The following is an 18,543-nucleotide window of genomic DNA, read 5'->3' on the forward strand; positions in this document are numbered from 1 at the left end:
AACCGCGTACTGGTATGCCCGCCCCTCGAAAGCAAACCGAAGAACGGTCTGTGTCGGGGTAAAATGGAGGCATGGAAGTAGGCGTCCTTCAGGTCGATCGCTGCAAACCAATCCTGCGGCCGCACACACTGGAGGATGTGTTTGGCCGTTAGCATCTTGAACGGCAGCCTGTGAAGGGAGCGGTTCAAGACCCGCAGGTCGAGGATTGGCCGTAACCCACCGGACTTCTTGGGTACAATGAAGTAAGGGCTGTAGAAGCCGGACTTCATCTCGGCTGGAGGGACAATCTCGATCGCACCCTTCGCCAGTAGGGTGGCGACCTCCGCTCTCATGACAGGGGCATTGCCACCGACCATAGCGCGTGCTGTCATCCACAGCCTCTTGGGGCTCAGAGAAAGAGCATCAGTTCTTTTTGAATGAGATTCTCCCCCAGCCCTCCACCGGGGGAAGGAGTGGTCCTGCTACCAGCTCCAGAAAGAACTGAGCCCTAACTCTAAGCCGCCCATCTCAGGAGTGCTGCTTAACCAGGTGTTAGTCGGCTAAGGGCCAGAGACAGGCGGTGCCAGCCTCCAGCGACCTCCTCATGCTCGGGCCGGTGAAGGCTCAAGGGGAGGAGCCGCATGGAGGTGGCGTCGGCAGGAAACAGACTAAGGAGGCCGCACGGACGGATGACCGTCAGTGCAGAAGCCTCAGTCCGTTTCTGGAGAGATCGAAAACTGTTGGGTGCAGTCCTCAACCACCCCGCCGACCAAGCTGCCCGTCTCAAGAGTGCTGCTTAGACTGGTGTGGCAGTCCAAGGGGCGGAGACTGGCAGCGCCGCCCTCCTGTGACATCCTCCTGCTCAGGGCCGGTGAAGGCCTGAGGGGAGGAGCCGCATGGAGGTGGCCTTGGCGGGAAGCAAACTAAGGAGACCACACGGATGGATGACCATGAGTGCAGACGGACCTGAGTCTGCTTCTGGTGGCCGAAGCCATCCCGCCGAAGAGCCCAGCCAGGGACATGGGGGAGCTGAGAAAATTAATTCCCAGATCCCCTCACGTCTGGACCACTCTAGTGGACACCACCTGACCCAGGATCACGCAGGTACCGATGTCGCCCGAGAGCGAGGTCAGTAGTGTGCGCGGCGGAACGACCAGGCCGGGCATGGGAGGCATAGCGTCCCAGCAAGGGGGCATGGTCGAGTTTCCGCATTCTGTCAGTGTTGGCCAGGGAAGGACCAGCGTTCCACTGCGGCCGGTTCTGACAGAACTCCAGAGTCAGCACTGCCTCGAAGGCGAAGGCGACACACAGGACTGCATGCCTGTGTCACAATAGTGACAGAGAACATACAGACCAAGATCGTCTCACGATCAAGGGCAGCGAAGGCGGAGGACGCCCGCAGGCCGCGAAAGTCACGTGGACTCCCGCGGGCCGGAGGCGTCCTGATGCACATCCGGGAAGCCTACAGCGCTCGGGGGGAGGACGCCACTCCAACCGATGCTTTCAGCTGCCCGGGAAAGCATGGCCATCAGCTCTGGATCTGACTCGACTAACGCTGACACTCCCGAGGGAGGCAACGTAGTCGAATCCTCATTTCCAGAGGAATCAAGCCCGCCTTATGATGCTGTGAGAGACATGACACCATCTGCTGGAGTCCCGAATGAAAACACTGGGTCCCCGAGAGGAACCAGGCACACACGGAAACCCCACGGTTTGCGATGTGGAGGGGGGCGTGGCCCGAGGAAAGCTCGTCGGGATTATGCCCCACCATAACCCTCAGATCACCCTGGCCACCAGCCAAAGTATCCCTCTTTGGAAGAGATAGATTGGGGTGTGGCAGAGGGGACTCTCACACAGAGATCATTGAGTCTCGATCTATAAACATCGCGATGGTCATGTTCCCGCAATGAAAACATGACTCATCCACGAGCGCTGCCGAGCGTGATTAAGCCCAACACGCAAAACAGCGCTCGCGACCGTTAAACAGATGTGTCACGCGCCCACATCCAGTAACACACGGGCGAACCGTCTTGAAAAAGACGTGCCGCGTGCAGCTCTTTTAGAGAGAGGAAAGCTCAGCAGAGTGCTGAAGCGCCCAGGGAGAAACACACTCACTGTCGGCAGATCACTGCACAGATCAGCAGCAGGCAATGCGATCTCGCTGGAACACGCCATCACACAAACACACTGAAGAGCCGCTCGTCTCGTAGAGTGAAGATGATACAGAATGGCTTATAGGAGTGAAGAAAAGTCTTGGCTCCGAAGCGAAAACATATCTGCATGTTGCCAGTGTACTTCCTTATATACCCCCTGCGGCGGGCGGAGATACGCTATGCAAATTCCGCAGACCCATGGCATTTCATTGCCATTGGCTCGTTTTATATACTCGAAGATGACAGGCTTTCTAAGCGAAACCCCAATCGTCGTCATCCGACGTAACTCGGAGTGACCACGAAAGGGAACTATTGTTTTTATAAACTTAATTGAATTGAGGTAATCGGTTTCCTCAAATGAAATGAGTTAGCTTAACTTGTTGGGTTTTACAGTGTACAAGTACAGGCCAAATATTCTTGGACTTTTCACTCAGTATAAGTCAAGTAATTTAAGTATATTTCTGAGAAGTATATAAAATGTAGACTGATAGTATACTTTCTTATTTTTAGTTTAAAAGTATACCAATAGAGCCCTTGAATAAACGTATTTTTCGTAAGGGCACAGTGTTTCAACCCTTAGTAATCAAACTACCAGTGACTCTGAACATGAAACTGACACACCACAAACTGTAAATGACAAGCTTGAGCTTTAAGGAAACTCACCCCAATGATGTAGCGGAGGATATTTTGCTCATCGCATCTCCTGAGGGCATTTATATCATCAAAATCAGTGGGTTCTCCATCTGTGATGATCACCAGGGCTTTCTGAGCGCTGAGATCGGCTCCAGACGACACGTTATTCAGGAGATTCTTTCTGGTGATGTGATAAATCATAAATAATGACACAAACAATTGTTTCTACACCAATGTGTTTTTAACTTCTAATTTATAGAACGACAAATGTCCAACTCCAGTGTGTTTAACAGACTTGAACAAAAGAGCAAATCTACAGAAAGAGCCATCTTTGATTTTCATTTATGTGCATTTCAAGACTGTTTCTCTTAAAGTGTAAATTCAGTGAACATTCATAAGATTCACTCACAAGACATAGTCGATTCCTCCGTGTGTGTTTGTGAGACTGTACATGTGTGGCTCTTTCATGAGTTTGTCTTCAGCGGAGCCGTTCTTATACGCGTTGAAGTCAAACACAGTCCTGAATGTAGTTGCAAACTGGACAGCAGCAAACTGACACACAGAAGGACAAACAACAAGCACACGTGCCGTTAACATCATTAGCAAACCAGAGACCATTACATGTCCATATTTCCACATTAATAGTGCTGGGTTGATTTACCTTTATGGATGAGTTTGAAAGTTTTTCCATAACATCTAAAATGAATTCTTTGTTCATTTTAAACTCTTCTGTTTTCAAACTTTTAGATCCGTCAAAGAGAAACACCAGATTGACTTCTATATTCGTGCATTCTGCAGAAATACCACAAGATATGGAAACACATCTGTTACGCCAACTTCTTTTAGCAATCAAACCATAAATTATTGACAAGATGGCCAATAAATCCATATTTTTCCCAAGTATTTAACATAATGTCTTTAATCATGTCTTTAGTCTTTAATTGAGTTGTCAATAAACACCAACTGGAATGTTACTAAGAACCCAACACATGGTGTACAGTATTAAAGACTGAAATAGTTAAACTGCATTCAGTGCTAAAAGTGTCGTTATCCGCTGGTTTCTATGTCAGACTCGTCAGACCTTGGTAAGCGGCTTTAAAGTTTGAGACGGCCTGTAAACGGCTGTTGAACTGGACGCAGACGCCGTTCAGATACGAGTTTCCGTCACACTCATGACGAAGATACGGACTGCAGCTCTGAGAAAGAGACACAATATCTGAGACAACAGGAGGATCAAATCACACAAAAGATGAAACAAAGACTCCAGTGCTAAAATGAGGAGGCAAAGAACATTCCTGCAGTGTTTCCCATTCTTCAATGGACACAAGTACAGAAGAGACTGTGATGAGAAGTCAAACACTGAAGTGACTAATGAAGGAAGCAGTTGAACTTACAGTCAAGCGTCCGCCAGCATCAGACGACACAGCAGAAGACATGCCGAAGAACTGAACTCTCTCTGGGCCTGTCAATCATCACCAGAGAGAGAGAGAGGGAGAGAGAGAGAGAGAGAGAGAGAGAGAGAGAGAGAGAGAGAGAGAGAGAGAGAGAGAGAGAGAGAGAGAGAGAGAGAGAGAGAGAGAGAATTGAATTTCAAAATCCATTTATTACAAAATTTTAAACATTGTCCAGTCAATCAACATACTGTTAAAACAAAATCAGAACAGACAAGACACAATTATCTTAAGAGGGATGCAGGTTATCATCAATAATCTCACACAAAGCCCCCTTATTGCACCAAATCTGATCAAAAGAAACAAGATCATTCATGGCTTTAAAATATCGAAAATCAAATAAAATTCTAGATTTCACTGAATTGAAAAACACTGCCTCTAAATTATAACTTGTGTCTCGTTCAATTTTATGTTTCCTAGTATTATAAATAGCCATTTTTAGCTTGGCCTATCACAAAGTTCAAAAGTTGACACTGAAAACAGTGTTTCCTAACATATTTAAAGCCACAAATAAAAACTCCAACAGAAAAAGTTTAACCAAAACAAACAAATAATTTCTGTAAAACAATAAACAACGACTTCAGTCTAAAACATTGCATAAATGCATGGAACACAGTCTCTCTCATCAAACAAAATGGACCATGACCAACACCAGGGTTTAACACTGAACTAAAGCATTAACTGCGACTGCCCCATGTAATATTCTCCACTGTAAATCGCCTATTTTCTTAGTTAATGGTGACTTGTACAGAGCTCTCCATTCTGGTTTTGTGCCCTCTCCCATCTGAAGGATGGTACGCCAGGGTGTATATACTTTATTATCTAAAAACCTTCTATTCAAAGATTTGACACAACTTTTATACAAGGCTTTTCCAGAGGCCGGCTCTGAACCCAATAATGACACATTTTCAGAATACAAAAAAACACCTTTGCACTCTTCTAAATTAGGTGATAGCAGCAGATTAGGGAACGGATCTCTGCAGTCCGGAGTAATCAGTCCCTCAGAGTAGTCCTCCAGCATTTCACATTCTTCTGTTGTAAGAGCAGATCTCCATTTTTCAAGGAGTTTAGCCACTACACGTGTTGATCGAACGCCCAGATGTTCAACAACCAAATCAACATTCTTAAAGTCTGTTCCTGCTAGCTGTACTAGATGTCCAAGGGTGCTGGGAAAGGTCCTTTACTTGATATATCCAAGCGAGAACCATGAATCAAAGGTTCTTGTAACATCCAGTCTTTGCACTATAAACAACATCCAAACTTTAAAAAAATTATGATAAAAACTGGGTAACTTGGACAAGTCCATCTTTTTTAGGATGCAACCATAACAAAGGCTTGTCCAGGCCTAATCCTTCAAACTTCTGCAGAATTGCAAAAGCTGTGGATTTCCATCTTGAGTCCACTGGTCCAGTTAAAAGTCTCTGTGCAAACTGAGTCGGAAAGCTGCTGTTCTGCTCTGTAAATGTATAAGTCCATGCCCTCCCTCTTCTTTGGGCAAATACAAAACAGCTTTTGGAACCCAATGCAACTTGTCCCCAAAAAAATCAATTAAAATTGACTGAATTTTTAACAAAAAATCTGGTGGAGATCAACACAAATTAAGCGATGCCAGAGACAAGATGCTACCAAGTTATTAATAATCAATGTGCGCCCTCTATAGGACATTTTTGGAAGCAAATATTTCCATTTGTCGAGGCGACCTTTTACTTTTTTCAACAACTTCTTCAAAGTTTTTTTGTACAATAATTTCACTTCCTAAAAACAAGGTATTTAAAACCTTCCTTAGTCCAGGTTAAACCATCTGGGAGGTTTGGTTCTTCACTTAACCAGCTCCCAAGCAGTGTAGCTTCGCTTTTAGACCAGTTTACCTTCGCAGAAGAACACATTTTAAAATCATTTAATATATGTTGATCAACAAATCCACATCTTTCTGACAATTAATTAAAATAACAGCATCATCAGCATATGCTGATAATTTAAGTACATTTGAACAATTTGAAATATACACTCCATGCAAATCTGTTCTTAACTTGTTTAGAAGAGGCTCTATTGACAAAGCATAGAGCATACCAGACAAGGCACACCCTTGTCTAACACCTCTAAAAACTTTAAAAGGAGCGCATAAGTCACCATTAACTTTCAATATACTTTCAACTTCACAGTACAAAACCTTTATCATAGAAACAAATTCAGGATTAAAACCAAATGCTAAAACATTCCATAAATAATTATGCTCAACTCGATCGAAAGCCTTTTCTTGATCTATTGACACTAGACCAAAATCTAAGTTGAGACTCTTACCTAAATCCAAAACATCCCTATTAAAAGAAATGTTATCAGAAATTCGCCTACCAGGTACACAATAGGTCTGGTCAGGATGGATAACTTGTTCCAAAACTTTGCCCAATCTATTTGCTAGAACCTTGGAGAGCAATTTATAATCACTGCACAGCAAATTCACGGGTCTCCAGTTTTTAATATCATTCAGATCTCCTTTCTTTGGCAACAGAGTGAGAACCGCTCTACGGCAACTTATGGGTAGCCACCCATTGGCTAAGCTTTCCCCAAGCACCTCCAGCAGATCCGGACCCACCTCCGGCCAAAAGGACTTGTAGAGGTCGACTGGTAGTCCATCAACTGCAGGCACTTTACCACACTCCATACTTTGGAGAGCTCTTTCCAACTCTTTCCAGCTTTACTGAGTCCAGCATTAGCTTCTTTGGATAACTGAGGTAAATTATTAAGAAAGACATTACCATCAGTTTGTTCATGTGTGAGTTCACTTTTGTACAGTGAAAATTGCTAATTGCTCTTCTTCGAATGTCAGAAGGGTCTGACAACAAGACTCCAGCTTCTGAGCGTAAGGCATGAATAAACCTTCTCTGTCCATTTTTTTTCTCCAAATTAAAGAAATTTTTTTAGGGTGGATCCATCAATTCTTCTCGTTATTGTAAGCATGAGTCCAAGTATATTGCCTCTGATTACCATGGAAATTTCTCCAAACATCAACAATCTCATGTGATTTCAATAACTGAATGAGCCGCTTTCGTGAAAGCATCTGCGGTTCAACATGATTTCTATGTAAAATGTGCTCAGTGCAATTAAAATCCCCTCCTAGAAATAATAAATCCTCAGAATTTGAGGCGTTTTAAATGCACAATCTTCTGAATCAATAACAGAACAGCGATTCCCCTCTATACCGGCTAAAAGTTGCTCAACTGCAGCGGTCGAGCCGCTGGCAGATCACTTGACCCGCTGGAAGATTACTCAACGCGGATACTTCATCTTCCTCTGCCTCAGCGGCACCTGCACTCTCCCCTTCAGTAGTCTTATCTACCAGCACAACTTCTGTTACTCTTTCAGCGTCTATCACTGCTATCAATGTTTGAGCCATACTTGTTCCAGGCACCTGAGCATCAGAGAGATAGATAGAGAGAGAGAGAGGAAGAGAGAGAGAGAGAGAGAGAGAGAGAGTACATGCTGTCTGTACATGCTACCCTTAGGAGATATCATTGCATAGCATGGCATTAGTTCCCTTTCGAGGGAACTCGCGCTGCGTCGAGAATCGACACTTTGGGGAATGCCTTCAGCATGACACGTCTGAAGCCTGTATGGAACTAGTCCAATCTTGATTGGTGTTGTGTCATGACGTCACTCGCATGTGACGGTGATGTGGAAGCTATAAAAGGACGCTGGATCACAACAGCGTCAGCTTCTGTTCTTCAGCAAGTGTTCTGTGTGACTGTGTGTATTTGGTGTTGTTTGTCTCATTATCTCTACATTGAAAGATATCATGGCGAGCAAAAGTCAAGATAAGTGATTCAGACAGTGTGCATCCCCTTGTCCACGCTATTTGAGCGAGGGTGATGCACACTCGCTCTGTGTTGTTTGTCTGGGAGTGGAGCATGCATGGGCATCGCTCGAGGGCTCTGTCTGTGCAAATTGTGATCAGATGCCCCTGAGAACGCTCTGCTCCTGCCTGAGCCTGTTCGATGAATCAGGCCAGGCACGCGCTCCCCGTGGATCAGGTCCCGCATGGCGCTTGCATTCATGGGGATAGCAGATGGAGTTGGCTGATGATGTTGAGATGGCCTTGCTCCATGGCAGCTTTGGTAGCTACGGAGAGACATCTGTGGCTGAATCTGTTGAGCATCGGGGACAAGGACAGGGCCTTCCTCCTCGATGCCCCGATTTTGCCTTCTGGCCTCTTCTGCAACGCAGTCAACACTGTCATCGAGAGGTTTCAGGAGGCGAAACGACAGTCCGCTGCTTTTAAAACAACTTATCCCCCGCCATCGTCCTAGGTCTCATGGGTTTGCTGCCAGGGGGCAGTGCCACAAGGCAGCTGCCAGCTCCTCATACCTGCAGCAGCAGAAGGAGAGTGTCAGCAACACCCTCAGCCGAAGTCTTCTAAGCTGAAGGCAGATCTGAGGACTGTCATTCAGGCGAGGAAGGCTTCGGCAAAGAGGTCCTGACGCGATGTGCAGGGTGGTGGTCCTCTGAGGGTGGTCCACTCTGCGATCGTGCAACAACAGCTTGCTCCTTCGCGAAGCCCTTAGGAAATTGATGTTTGCCTCCCACCACTAAATGCGCTTCAGGACGCATCGGTTTCCAGCGAATGCAAACCGCAGTGTCCGCCTGAAAATATTGCAACCCTGTCGAGTTCGCTTCCTCTCACGGGGCCTGTAGAAAAATTTAATCGGTTAGTTCCTGCCAGTCAACTGCTTCAGGTCACCGAAATCCCAAATATAACACCAGAGGTCAGTCTCGAGAGACTGGTCACCCTAGTAGATTATCTAGACACCTGGAAAGGTCTTCGAAATATATCTCAGTGGGCCCTGCGCAAAGTGGAAAAGGGGTAAAGAATTCAGTTTGAGTATCGTCCACCAAAGTTCAGCGGGGTTGTGCACACGCTGGTCAGCCATGAGCAGGGTCAGGTCATGTAACAAGAAGTTCAGTCCCTCTTAGTAAAGGAAGCCATAGAGCAGGTTCCTCCTCAAGAAAGGGAAGCCGGGTTCTACTGCCGGTACTTCATAGTTCCCAAGAAGGATGGGGGGATTACGTCCTATTATAGATCTCAGGGTACTGAACCGGTCTCTGAGGAGATTCAGGTTTAAAATGCTAACCATACCTATTATCATGAGTCAGATCAGATCTGAGGACTGGTTTTTGTCACGGGGGAAAAGCGCATCATTACAGAGTTCTTCCATTCGGCCTAGCACTGTCACCTCGCACCTTCATGAAATGCATTGATGCTGCTCTTGCTCCTCTGAGACTTCAAGGCATTCGCATCCTCAACTAAATCGACGACTGGCTCATTCTGGCACAGTCAGAGGAAATGGCGGTTCAACATCGAGATGTTGTTCTGAATCATCTAAGGTGCTTAGGATTAAGACTCAAGGTCGAGAAGAGTTCATTAATTCCTCTACAGAGAACCATTTTCCTGGGGGTAGTATGGGACTCAGTCACGATGCGGGCACAGTTGTCTCCTGCTCGTATAAACACCATCTTGACCACAGTAACGAGTATCAAGCTAGGCCAGGCCATCACTGTCAAACATTTTCAAAGGGTTCTGGGTCTTCTGGTAGCAGCATCAAACGTGATTCCTTTTGGCCTGCTCTATATGAGGGCCCTGCAGTGGTGGCTCAGGACCAGAGGGAACCCATTTTGCATGATCAAAGTAATGTGCGGATGCCTTCGTTCTTTGGTCATGTGGAAGAAGCTTTTGTTCCTGTTCCAAGATGGTGTGGCACCGTCTCAGAGGAAAATTTTGACCACGGATGCATCCCTCACAGGTTGGGGTGGGGTCATGAAAGGCCGCTACACCAGAGGTCTTTGGAAGGACCATCATCTTTCACGGCACATCAATTGCCTGGTGATGTTGCCTGTATGCATTTCCCCTGATCGCTCTGCTCCCAGGGGTTCTAGAGAGTGTCCGGCGGTACTGCATCAGCTTGCTCCTAGTAGCCCCATACTGGCCGGCCCAAGTATGGTTTTCGGACATCATGGCTCTTCTAGCAGGCCCTCCGTGGCAAATCCCGATCAGGAGGGTCCTTCTTTCTCAGGCCGAGGGCACAATATTTCACCCTCGGCCAGACCTGTGGAAGCTGTGGGTCAGCTCTATATTTCTTCACGCCCTGACGAAACTTACCAATTCACAAAATTAATGGAATGACATTAAAGACTGGATGACTAGTAATTTCCTACTACTTAATTATGAAAAAAACAGAGATTCTAATTATTGGACAAAAAAACGTCCTCACGTAATAACCTAGAATACTGTCTAACACTTGATGGCTGCTCTGTTAAGTCTTCGTCGTCGGTTAGGAACCTGGGTGTGCTCTTTGATACCAATCTTTCATTTGAAAGTCACGTGTCTAGTATCTGTAAAACCGCATTTTTCCATCTTAAATTTATATCTAAAATACATCATATGCTCTCATTGACAAATGCGGAACAATTAGTTCATGCGTTCATGACATCAAGGCTAGATTATTGTAATGCTATTATGGGTGGTTGCCCTGCACGCTTAATAAACAAACTACAGCTGGTCCAAAATGCAGCAGCTCGAGTTCTTACCAGATAGTGTGTGTGACAATGATCATGACAAATAGTGTGTGTGATGGTGGTGATCATGACAGATAGTGTGTGTGACAGATAGTGTGTGTGACGGTGATCGTGACAGATAGTGTGTGTGACGGTGATCATGACAGATAGTGTGTGTGATGGTGATCATGACAGATAGTGTGTGTGACAGTGGTCATGACAGATAAGTGTGTGTGACGGCGGTGGTCATGACAGATAGTGTGTGTGACGGTGATTGTGACAGAAAGTGTGTGTGACGGTGGTCATGACAGGTAGTGTGTGTGACGGTGGTCGTGACAGATAGTGTGTGTGAGGGTGATACCTGTCCAGAGCAGTGGTGTGCAGGACTGCAGATCTACTGTGCAACTGTACATTTCACCCGTTGAGTTTCCTTTTAATGGGGCTCCAACGATGATCCTGCCAAAAACACCCTCACAATCAATCAGACCCTCAGAAAACACATGTAGAACACCCTAGCAACCAGTGTATGTGTGTGTGTGTGTGTGTGTGTGTGTGTGTGTGTTTCACGCACTGTTTCCTGTTTCCGAACTCTGACTGATAAATGCTGTAACCAAAGAAATCTTCTGCCGTGCCGTTAAATCTCAGTGGATGTTCAGTGTCGATATTGAAGGCCTCTGAAAGAGATGCTGGAGAAGCGAGAGAGACTGTTGAGACATCAGGAGACGTTTGTGAGACTTAAAAATTGTGATTCACTTAAAAAGTTAAAAGCTAAAGTTTCTCTTCCTGTCTGTTGTTTCATGATATGTATATAACCACAATAGACAAATATGTATTTACATACAGTATGTAAGGAATGGAATAAGAAGGGTTAGCGTATTGTTATATTTGTAGGATTGAAAATAATCCAAGATATTTGAAATGAACAAAGACATTTGCTTTACTGTTTTCCACCCCCTCTTTCCCCAATGGCCATTTGGAGTTCCCAAAGGCACAGAGGGGCTGATAGTGATCAAGACTTGTATTGTTGCATTATTCCAAATAAATAGATTAAAATTCACAAAAAAATGTAAAGAGTTTCACAAAAAATGATAAAATTCACAAATAAATAAAATTAGATTTGCAAATAAAACAATATTACAAATGTTTTATTATTTTACAAACACAACTCTGCCTGGCATTTATGTGTGAACCGCTTTCTGTGCATTTGTAAAAAATTTATCTTGCAACAAAACCACAAACAAAGTGGCACAAGTGTTAACAAACTCCTCTAGGAGCGTCAGTTCACATGGGATCTGAGCTGGGTTTCCCGAAACCTTCTTAACGCTGCGTCGTTCTTAAGTTACACCTTAAGCTGTACCTTATCGTTAATACGTGTTTCCCGAAACGTTCTTAGTTCAGTACACCTTCTGTAAGTCATGCGTTCGGAAGGTTGGTCTGGACCACTCTTAGCTTCACCTTATCACTGTTGCAGGACTAAATGAATTTAATTCTGAAGTTTTAATACACACACACAGTGTTCAGTTAGGCTAATTCAAGTGTTTTCATGCAAAGAGTGTAGTTGTCATTACACTGATTGTTGTTCAAAAAGAGCGCTTTTAAAAGCCAGTGAAAGCATAGGCTACTCTCAGTTAAGTCCTATTCGGACGCTAATTGTTTCTCATGGGCTCGTCCGGTATTTTAAACATTTACAGGGGTAAGTTGGTGCTTTTAGTGCCGTCCGAATCCATAATATCAATGTTTTTTCTCACCCAACCCGCGTAAAAATCCCTGGCCAAATTAGTACCTACTGTTTTTTGACAAACAGGTCGTGTGGGAATTTAATTGCCGTCTGAATCCACATCTCTGAGTTTACAAGAAGAGATTCAAAATCCACTGTTTAAATCCTTTTTGATCACTGCCGAGCACCATACGCAAGATGCACACTTTTATTACACCGGGTAATGTTGCACGTAAGAAGGAATATCTTCAGCAGCTTCCTGAGGTATGGTCCGGGGAACACGCCTAGTAATGGTATACCTTTAGTTAAGTTACACCTTAAGAGTCTTCGTAGCGCTAAAAGACAACGTTATCGGGAAACTCAGCCCTGATCAGGGAAGGTATTTTACTGGACATGTAAGAACAGTTGTGTGAGATGTAAACATCAGGCAGAAAATCTACAGTCTTCATGGACCACAGAGATCCAAATGGTCAAGAGTTGAATAACACCATAAATTCCAAAGGCTAAACAAACAAGCACAGCACCACACCTGCTGATCTAATCGCTCTGAACACAGATCTGGCTAGTGTAAATAAACAGCATCATGTAAAGAGATTTCCCCAGCAGACCTGTGTGTCTTAGGCCATGTCCACACGAAGCCGGTGCGTTCCCTATCCGATCATTTTTTTTCCTCGTTCTAAAAAAAAAATCCGTAAACACGGCGTCGTCTCAAGAAATATCTGCGTACACACGAAAACACTGAAACGGACTTAAAACGGTGTAATATATATGCCAGACCAGTATGGGGCGCTGTAATTCTGCCACCGATATACACTATACACGGAGAAGAAGACTTTGAGCATGCGCATAACCTTGCGCGCTGTAAACAAACCAAGAAGAAGAAGTAGCTTAGTAGCTTAGTAGCTTCTGCAGCACGAACACAATCATGTAGTCCGCCATTATTGTTGTTGCTGTTACGTGTGACGCAGCCGACACGTGATGTGATGACATCATCGTTTCACAAAATATACGGATTGGCTGTACACACGAAACCGCAAGGGTGTCGGTTTCAGATTTATCCACTTTAGGACCCGGTTTCAAAAAATAGCGGTTTCAGTCTCCCAAAACGCCGGATCCGTGTGGACGAAACGCCAATACGATAAAAAATGTATACGTATACAGCGAAACGCGTCTCCGTGTGGACGGGGTCACAACACAGCAGACTGTGTGAGTTTAACTGCAATAGCAGTCAGATCTGACCAACACTGTTTAATTGACCTTTTCTTTGCAAAAACATGATCATGATAATGATACATGTCTTTGTAAACTAAAACAAATTATCTTCTAATGGCATAAAATCTTAACAGATCAAAGCCATCAGTAACAACTGACTGGCTAAGGCCATCAAATAAATATTGAGATAGTATCATCTATCTTAATGCAATTTGTATAAAGGCTCAAGATTAAACTGTGTTTTCCTCTCTATGTCTATTTTCCTTACAGGCTGACAACTGACTTTCTTCAGAACCAGACTCCGCAAGGGTCTGGTTCTGCCTGCCTTAAGCAGGACACACAGCTTTACATGTAGGAGATGGAGATGGAGAAACTTCAAGGGGCCGCTCACACCTCATAACACTACAGAAGCAGCTCCTGTATGTGGCCTCCCCGGTGTAGCACCGGAACTAAATTATGCAACACAGATTATGGTAGGATAAAACACCACCCATCTCCTATACACAATGTTTTGGGGAGTCACGAGGCCCCATCTGAAAGCGGCATTTCATTCACTTCACCCACCCCTCAAACTAGACGACAACGCAGAAAGGGTCATAATAAGAAGCCTGTAACTAATAATGCTACAGACGCGCTCTCTAGTTTACTAATGCATATGACCATCTAAAAAATACTGTACTGAATAAAAAGTTTTCTGTCCATTGCTGCTACTCTCAAGTCACATGAGAGAGCAGTGACAAGGGTCTTTGTCCATACATACAGGAGAGCTATTGTATCTTCTGAGGAAGTACCGCTGACTGGACAGTCATGCGCGCATCGGAAAATTGTTAGAGACAAGCTGAAATCAGCAGTTGTTCATGTGATGTAGAAATCATGTGTGCCTTACAGTAAATATGATGAAGGCACCTGAAATCGGACTATAAAGGAAGAAACCTGGACAAGACTCATGGCTCTTCCTTGCAATCTCCAATCCGGAACCCCAGCAGTTTTCGGGTGCAAGAAGCTATTTAAGCCTAGCTAGCATTTCTCTGTTAGTTCAGTACTCTATTATAATCTGTAACAAGTATTCTTTTCATTTTGATAAATTTGTTAAACATTTATTACAATCATCTGTCTGGAACTTGGATTTTTGAGTACGCTTCACCTTCTTTCTTCCCTGGACCGGGACGATCACAGCCAGGGGGAAAACTACCAGAGGGTGAGCATTATTTCTGATATATGAATAATCAGTGTGAACTTTGATTGATTAGATAGCCTAGCCAAAGAGGCAGCTTACGACAGGGTTATTGTTGTATACACTGTTAACCCTTGCTGTAAAAAAAGGCCTAATTCAGACAGTATCATACCATTTTCCATTAAAACAGTAATATACCGTAGAAAACAAAAATAGCCTACAGGAATATACTGTGAATTAACAGCGCTCAAAATCGACACTCAGAGGCTGTTTTCCCAATCACACCCTATACCCTCGTTCACTATTCCCTACATTAGTTCACTAAGATAGTCCCCTTGACAGAGTGAATGAAAAGAAGTGAGTGAATTGAGACACTGATGAACACCTGATAAGCAGAATCACTGAAGGACAGAGAAACAACAACAGAAAAAAGAGAAACACAAGAACTACAACTGACTTCCAGCAACACTGAGTGTGAAACCAGTTTACAAACCAGTTTAACATTATTTCTTTTGTACAAAAGTTATTCTTGAGAATTAACAGATATTTAATTGTTGATGTTTTATTGAAAATAATAAAGTTATTATCACCATGATGGAGATCAGTATTTGTTTTAGTTCAGTTTAGGCTCTTGAACCATTGACTTTATTATATCAGTTTTTTCTCTGACTGCTTTAACTATGAGTTTATAAAACACATTTGGGTAACACTTTAAAATACGGATCCTTCGTTAATGAATAACTACACAGGAACAAATGAGTAACACAATGTTAACAATCTAGTAACTACAGTTAACTAACAAGTAACTCTGATTAACGAATTAGTAAGTAATAGCACACAGATTTAAGTGGTAGTTCACTATTAACTAATCAATAACTACTATTTCTTAATACTTCCCAGAGAACTACTGAATTTTTTACAGATTTAAGTGGTAGTTCACTAATAACTAATCAATAACTACAATTTTTTAATACTTCCCAGAGAAATAATGAAAAAAATTCACAATTCATGCAAAACTTAATAACTAATGCAGGAAAAATTACTAGCACTAGATTAACATTACTGCTAGATACTGTACACTATAATTATCAATATGTAATAGCTTAGCAGACTTATGATTTGGGAAAGCTGTCAATAATTAGCCTATGCACTGCTGTCTTTTAGAGAACTATTCATAAACTAAATAATTTTTAAGAATTGTTTTTATAAATGCACTTGTCTGGAACACTTACCCTGTGGCTGATTTTCCGGCATTCCTCTGGACTGGCTTTGAATAACTAGACTCATCATGGTGAGTACTGGAACATACTGAGTCATCAGCCATCCAAATACCAGTTATTTTATTATTTAACCTACCTCTCAAAATTGTTTTTATGTATGTCTCTTTGTTCATATGTATATATATATATATATATATATATATATATATATATATATATATATATATATATATATATATATATATATATATATATAAATATGTGTGTGTATATATATCCTGTGAATGATTAGATGATTCTACCCTTTCGGGTTGGCTCTTCATTAGTAACTACAGCATGGAATCATGATAACTAGTAATGACTCAAGTGTTAATGCATACTTTTATAGGACTTACAAATTATTTGGATCCGTATTCTAAAGTGAAGATCATGTTAACTAACTAGTAATGACTCAAGTGTTACTACATACCTCTATAGGAACTACTAATTATTTGGATCCGTATTCTAAAGTGAAGATCATGTTAACTAACTAGTAATGACTCAAGTGTTACTATATACCCCTATTTGGATCCGTATTCTAAAGTGAAGATCATGTTAACTAACTAGTAATGACTCAAGTGTTACTACATACCCCTATTTGGATCCGTATTCTAAAGTGAAGATCATGTTAACTAACTAGTAATGACTCAAGTGTCTCAAATGACTCAAGCTATAATAAAATAACTGGTATTTGGATGGCTGATGACTCAGTATGTTCCAGTACTCACCATGATGAGTCTAGTTATTCAAAGCCAGTCCAGAGGAATGCCGGAAAATCAGCCACAGGGTAAGTGTTCCAGACAAGTGCATTTATAAAAACAATTCTTAAAAATTATTTAGTTTATGAATAGTTCTCTAAAAGACAGCAGTGCATAGGCTAATTATTGACAGCTTTCCCAAATCATAAGTCTGCTAAGCTATTACATATTGATAATTAGTGTACAGTATCTAGCAGTAATGTTAATCTAGTGCTAGTAATTTGTCCTGCATTAGTTATTAATTAGTTTTGCATGAATTGTGAATTTTTTTCATTATTTCTCTGGGAAGTATTGAAAAATAGTAGTTATTGATTAGTTATTAGTGAACTAACACTTAAATCTGTAAAAAAATTCAGTAGTTCTCTGTGAAGTATTAAAAAATAGTAGTTATTGATTAGTTAATAGTGAACTACCACTTAAATCTGTGTGCTATTACTTACTAATTCGTTAATCAGAGTTACTTGTTAGTTAACTGTAGTTACTAGATTGTTAATATTGTGTTACTCATTTGTTCCTGTGTAGTTATTCATTAACGAAGGATCCGTATTTTAAAGTGTTACCCACATTTGTTATGGCAAGAAAAGTCAAGAGAAAGATGATAAGGTGTTTATGACTGTTGTGTTGATTACATAGTCATCCTGGACATGTCTGATTCTCTGATCTTAACCCTCTGGGGACCAAAAACGCGCCCGCGCGTTTTGCTCGTTTTTTTTTTTTTTTAGCAATGAAAATAAACACTAAATGCTCTGTTAATTTTGATCTTTCATTTTCGTGTAATACATCAATCGATCCTGTTCAGTTTCTATTTTTTTTCTGTATACTCACAATAAAAATAAAGTGTTTTGCTTTTTGACAAATAAAGAAAAACTAACATGATGCGATTTCTGCCTTCTCTCTGTCAGTAAACTCCCATTTGAAACGCGTTCGAAAATGATCTATAACTCCGCGAAAATTCAGTCAAACAGGCAAACAGACCCACGGGCATAAAGCTTGAGATCGCAGCTTTTAATTGAAGTCATTTATATAAAAAACAAATATTCTCAGCTTCTGTAATCTGTATAAAAAGAGAGCGACTCCAGTCGAGCTCATTACGAGATCATTCAAATGTAATGTGACCACTCCCCGGAGAGCGCGTGCTATTCAAACGCAAATTCTGAGAACCATTTCAGACCTGTGAAACGCCCACATCAGCTGTAAACACAGCGCGCCGCGAGTGAGGCATAATATAGCCTACCTTATGGAGAAAAGTTTCCTCAGAACAGTGCTGATATGAGGAGCAATATCTCCTGATATGAGGAGCAGATCCCGCTGAGGAGTGAGGTAGGCTGTTTTCTTTTCTCAAGTGTTGATGTGGAATAACGTTATGGAATAACGTTAGTGTAGGCCTATGTAAACCGCAAAAAGATGAATCGCATTTCTATAATATGACTCGCCTTTCTGTGAGATGAATGAAGGGTACATATTTGTAAAAACTGTTTAGCCTAAATATGAATCGTGCGTCTGTGTGTGAAAGAATAAACTGCTTTGCTATAGCCTACTGAGATGAGTAAAAATCGACTGGAATATGTTGAAATAAAATGTATTTGTATAAGCAACGTATTAAACTGCAAATTAGCATTTATATACCCTAATATTTCATAAAAACAACGTTACAGTCAGTC

The 18,543-nt window shown here is 42.4% G+C and overlaps 1 protein-coding gene across 2 annotated transcripts in view; it reads right to left on the bottom strand.

Moving 5' to 3' along the window:
* Positions 1-18,543, bottom strand: part of LOC311286242 (integrin alpha-L-like) — a 58,845-nt gene that overhangs the window by 25,920 nt on the left and 14,382 nt on the right. Inside the window, exons 2-8 of one of the 2 annotated variants that reach the window (XM_084402364.1) lie at positions 11,334-11,448; positions 11,124-11,218; positions 4,160-4,227; positions 3,847-3,961; positions 3,427-3,557; positions 3,175-3,317; positions 2,796-2,946 (exon numbers count right to left, since the gene is read on the bottom strand). In XM_084402364.1, coding sequence (XP_084258490.1) covers positions 2,796-2,946; positions 3,175-3,317; positions 3,427-3,557; positions 3,847-3,961; positions 4,160-4,227; positions 11,124-11,218; positions 11,334-11,448 — 818 coding nt within the window. Of the gene's footprint in view, positions 1-2,795; positions 2,947-3,174; positions 3,318-3,426; positions 3,558-3,846; positions 3,962-4,159; positions 4,228-11,123; positions 11,219-11,333; positions 11,467-18,543 lie in introns of both variants that reach the window. The other variant, XM_084402363.1, reaches the window with a different exon arrangement.

Source organism: Rutilus rutilus (assembly GCF_951802725.1).
Source record: "Rutilus rutilus genome assembly, chromosome: 2".
Taxonomy (NCBI): Eukaryota; Metazoa; Chordata; class Actinopteri; order Cypriniformes; family Leuciscidae; genus Rutilus; species Rutilus rutilus.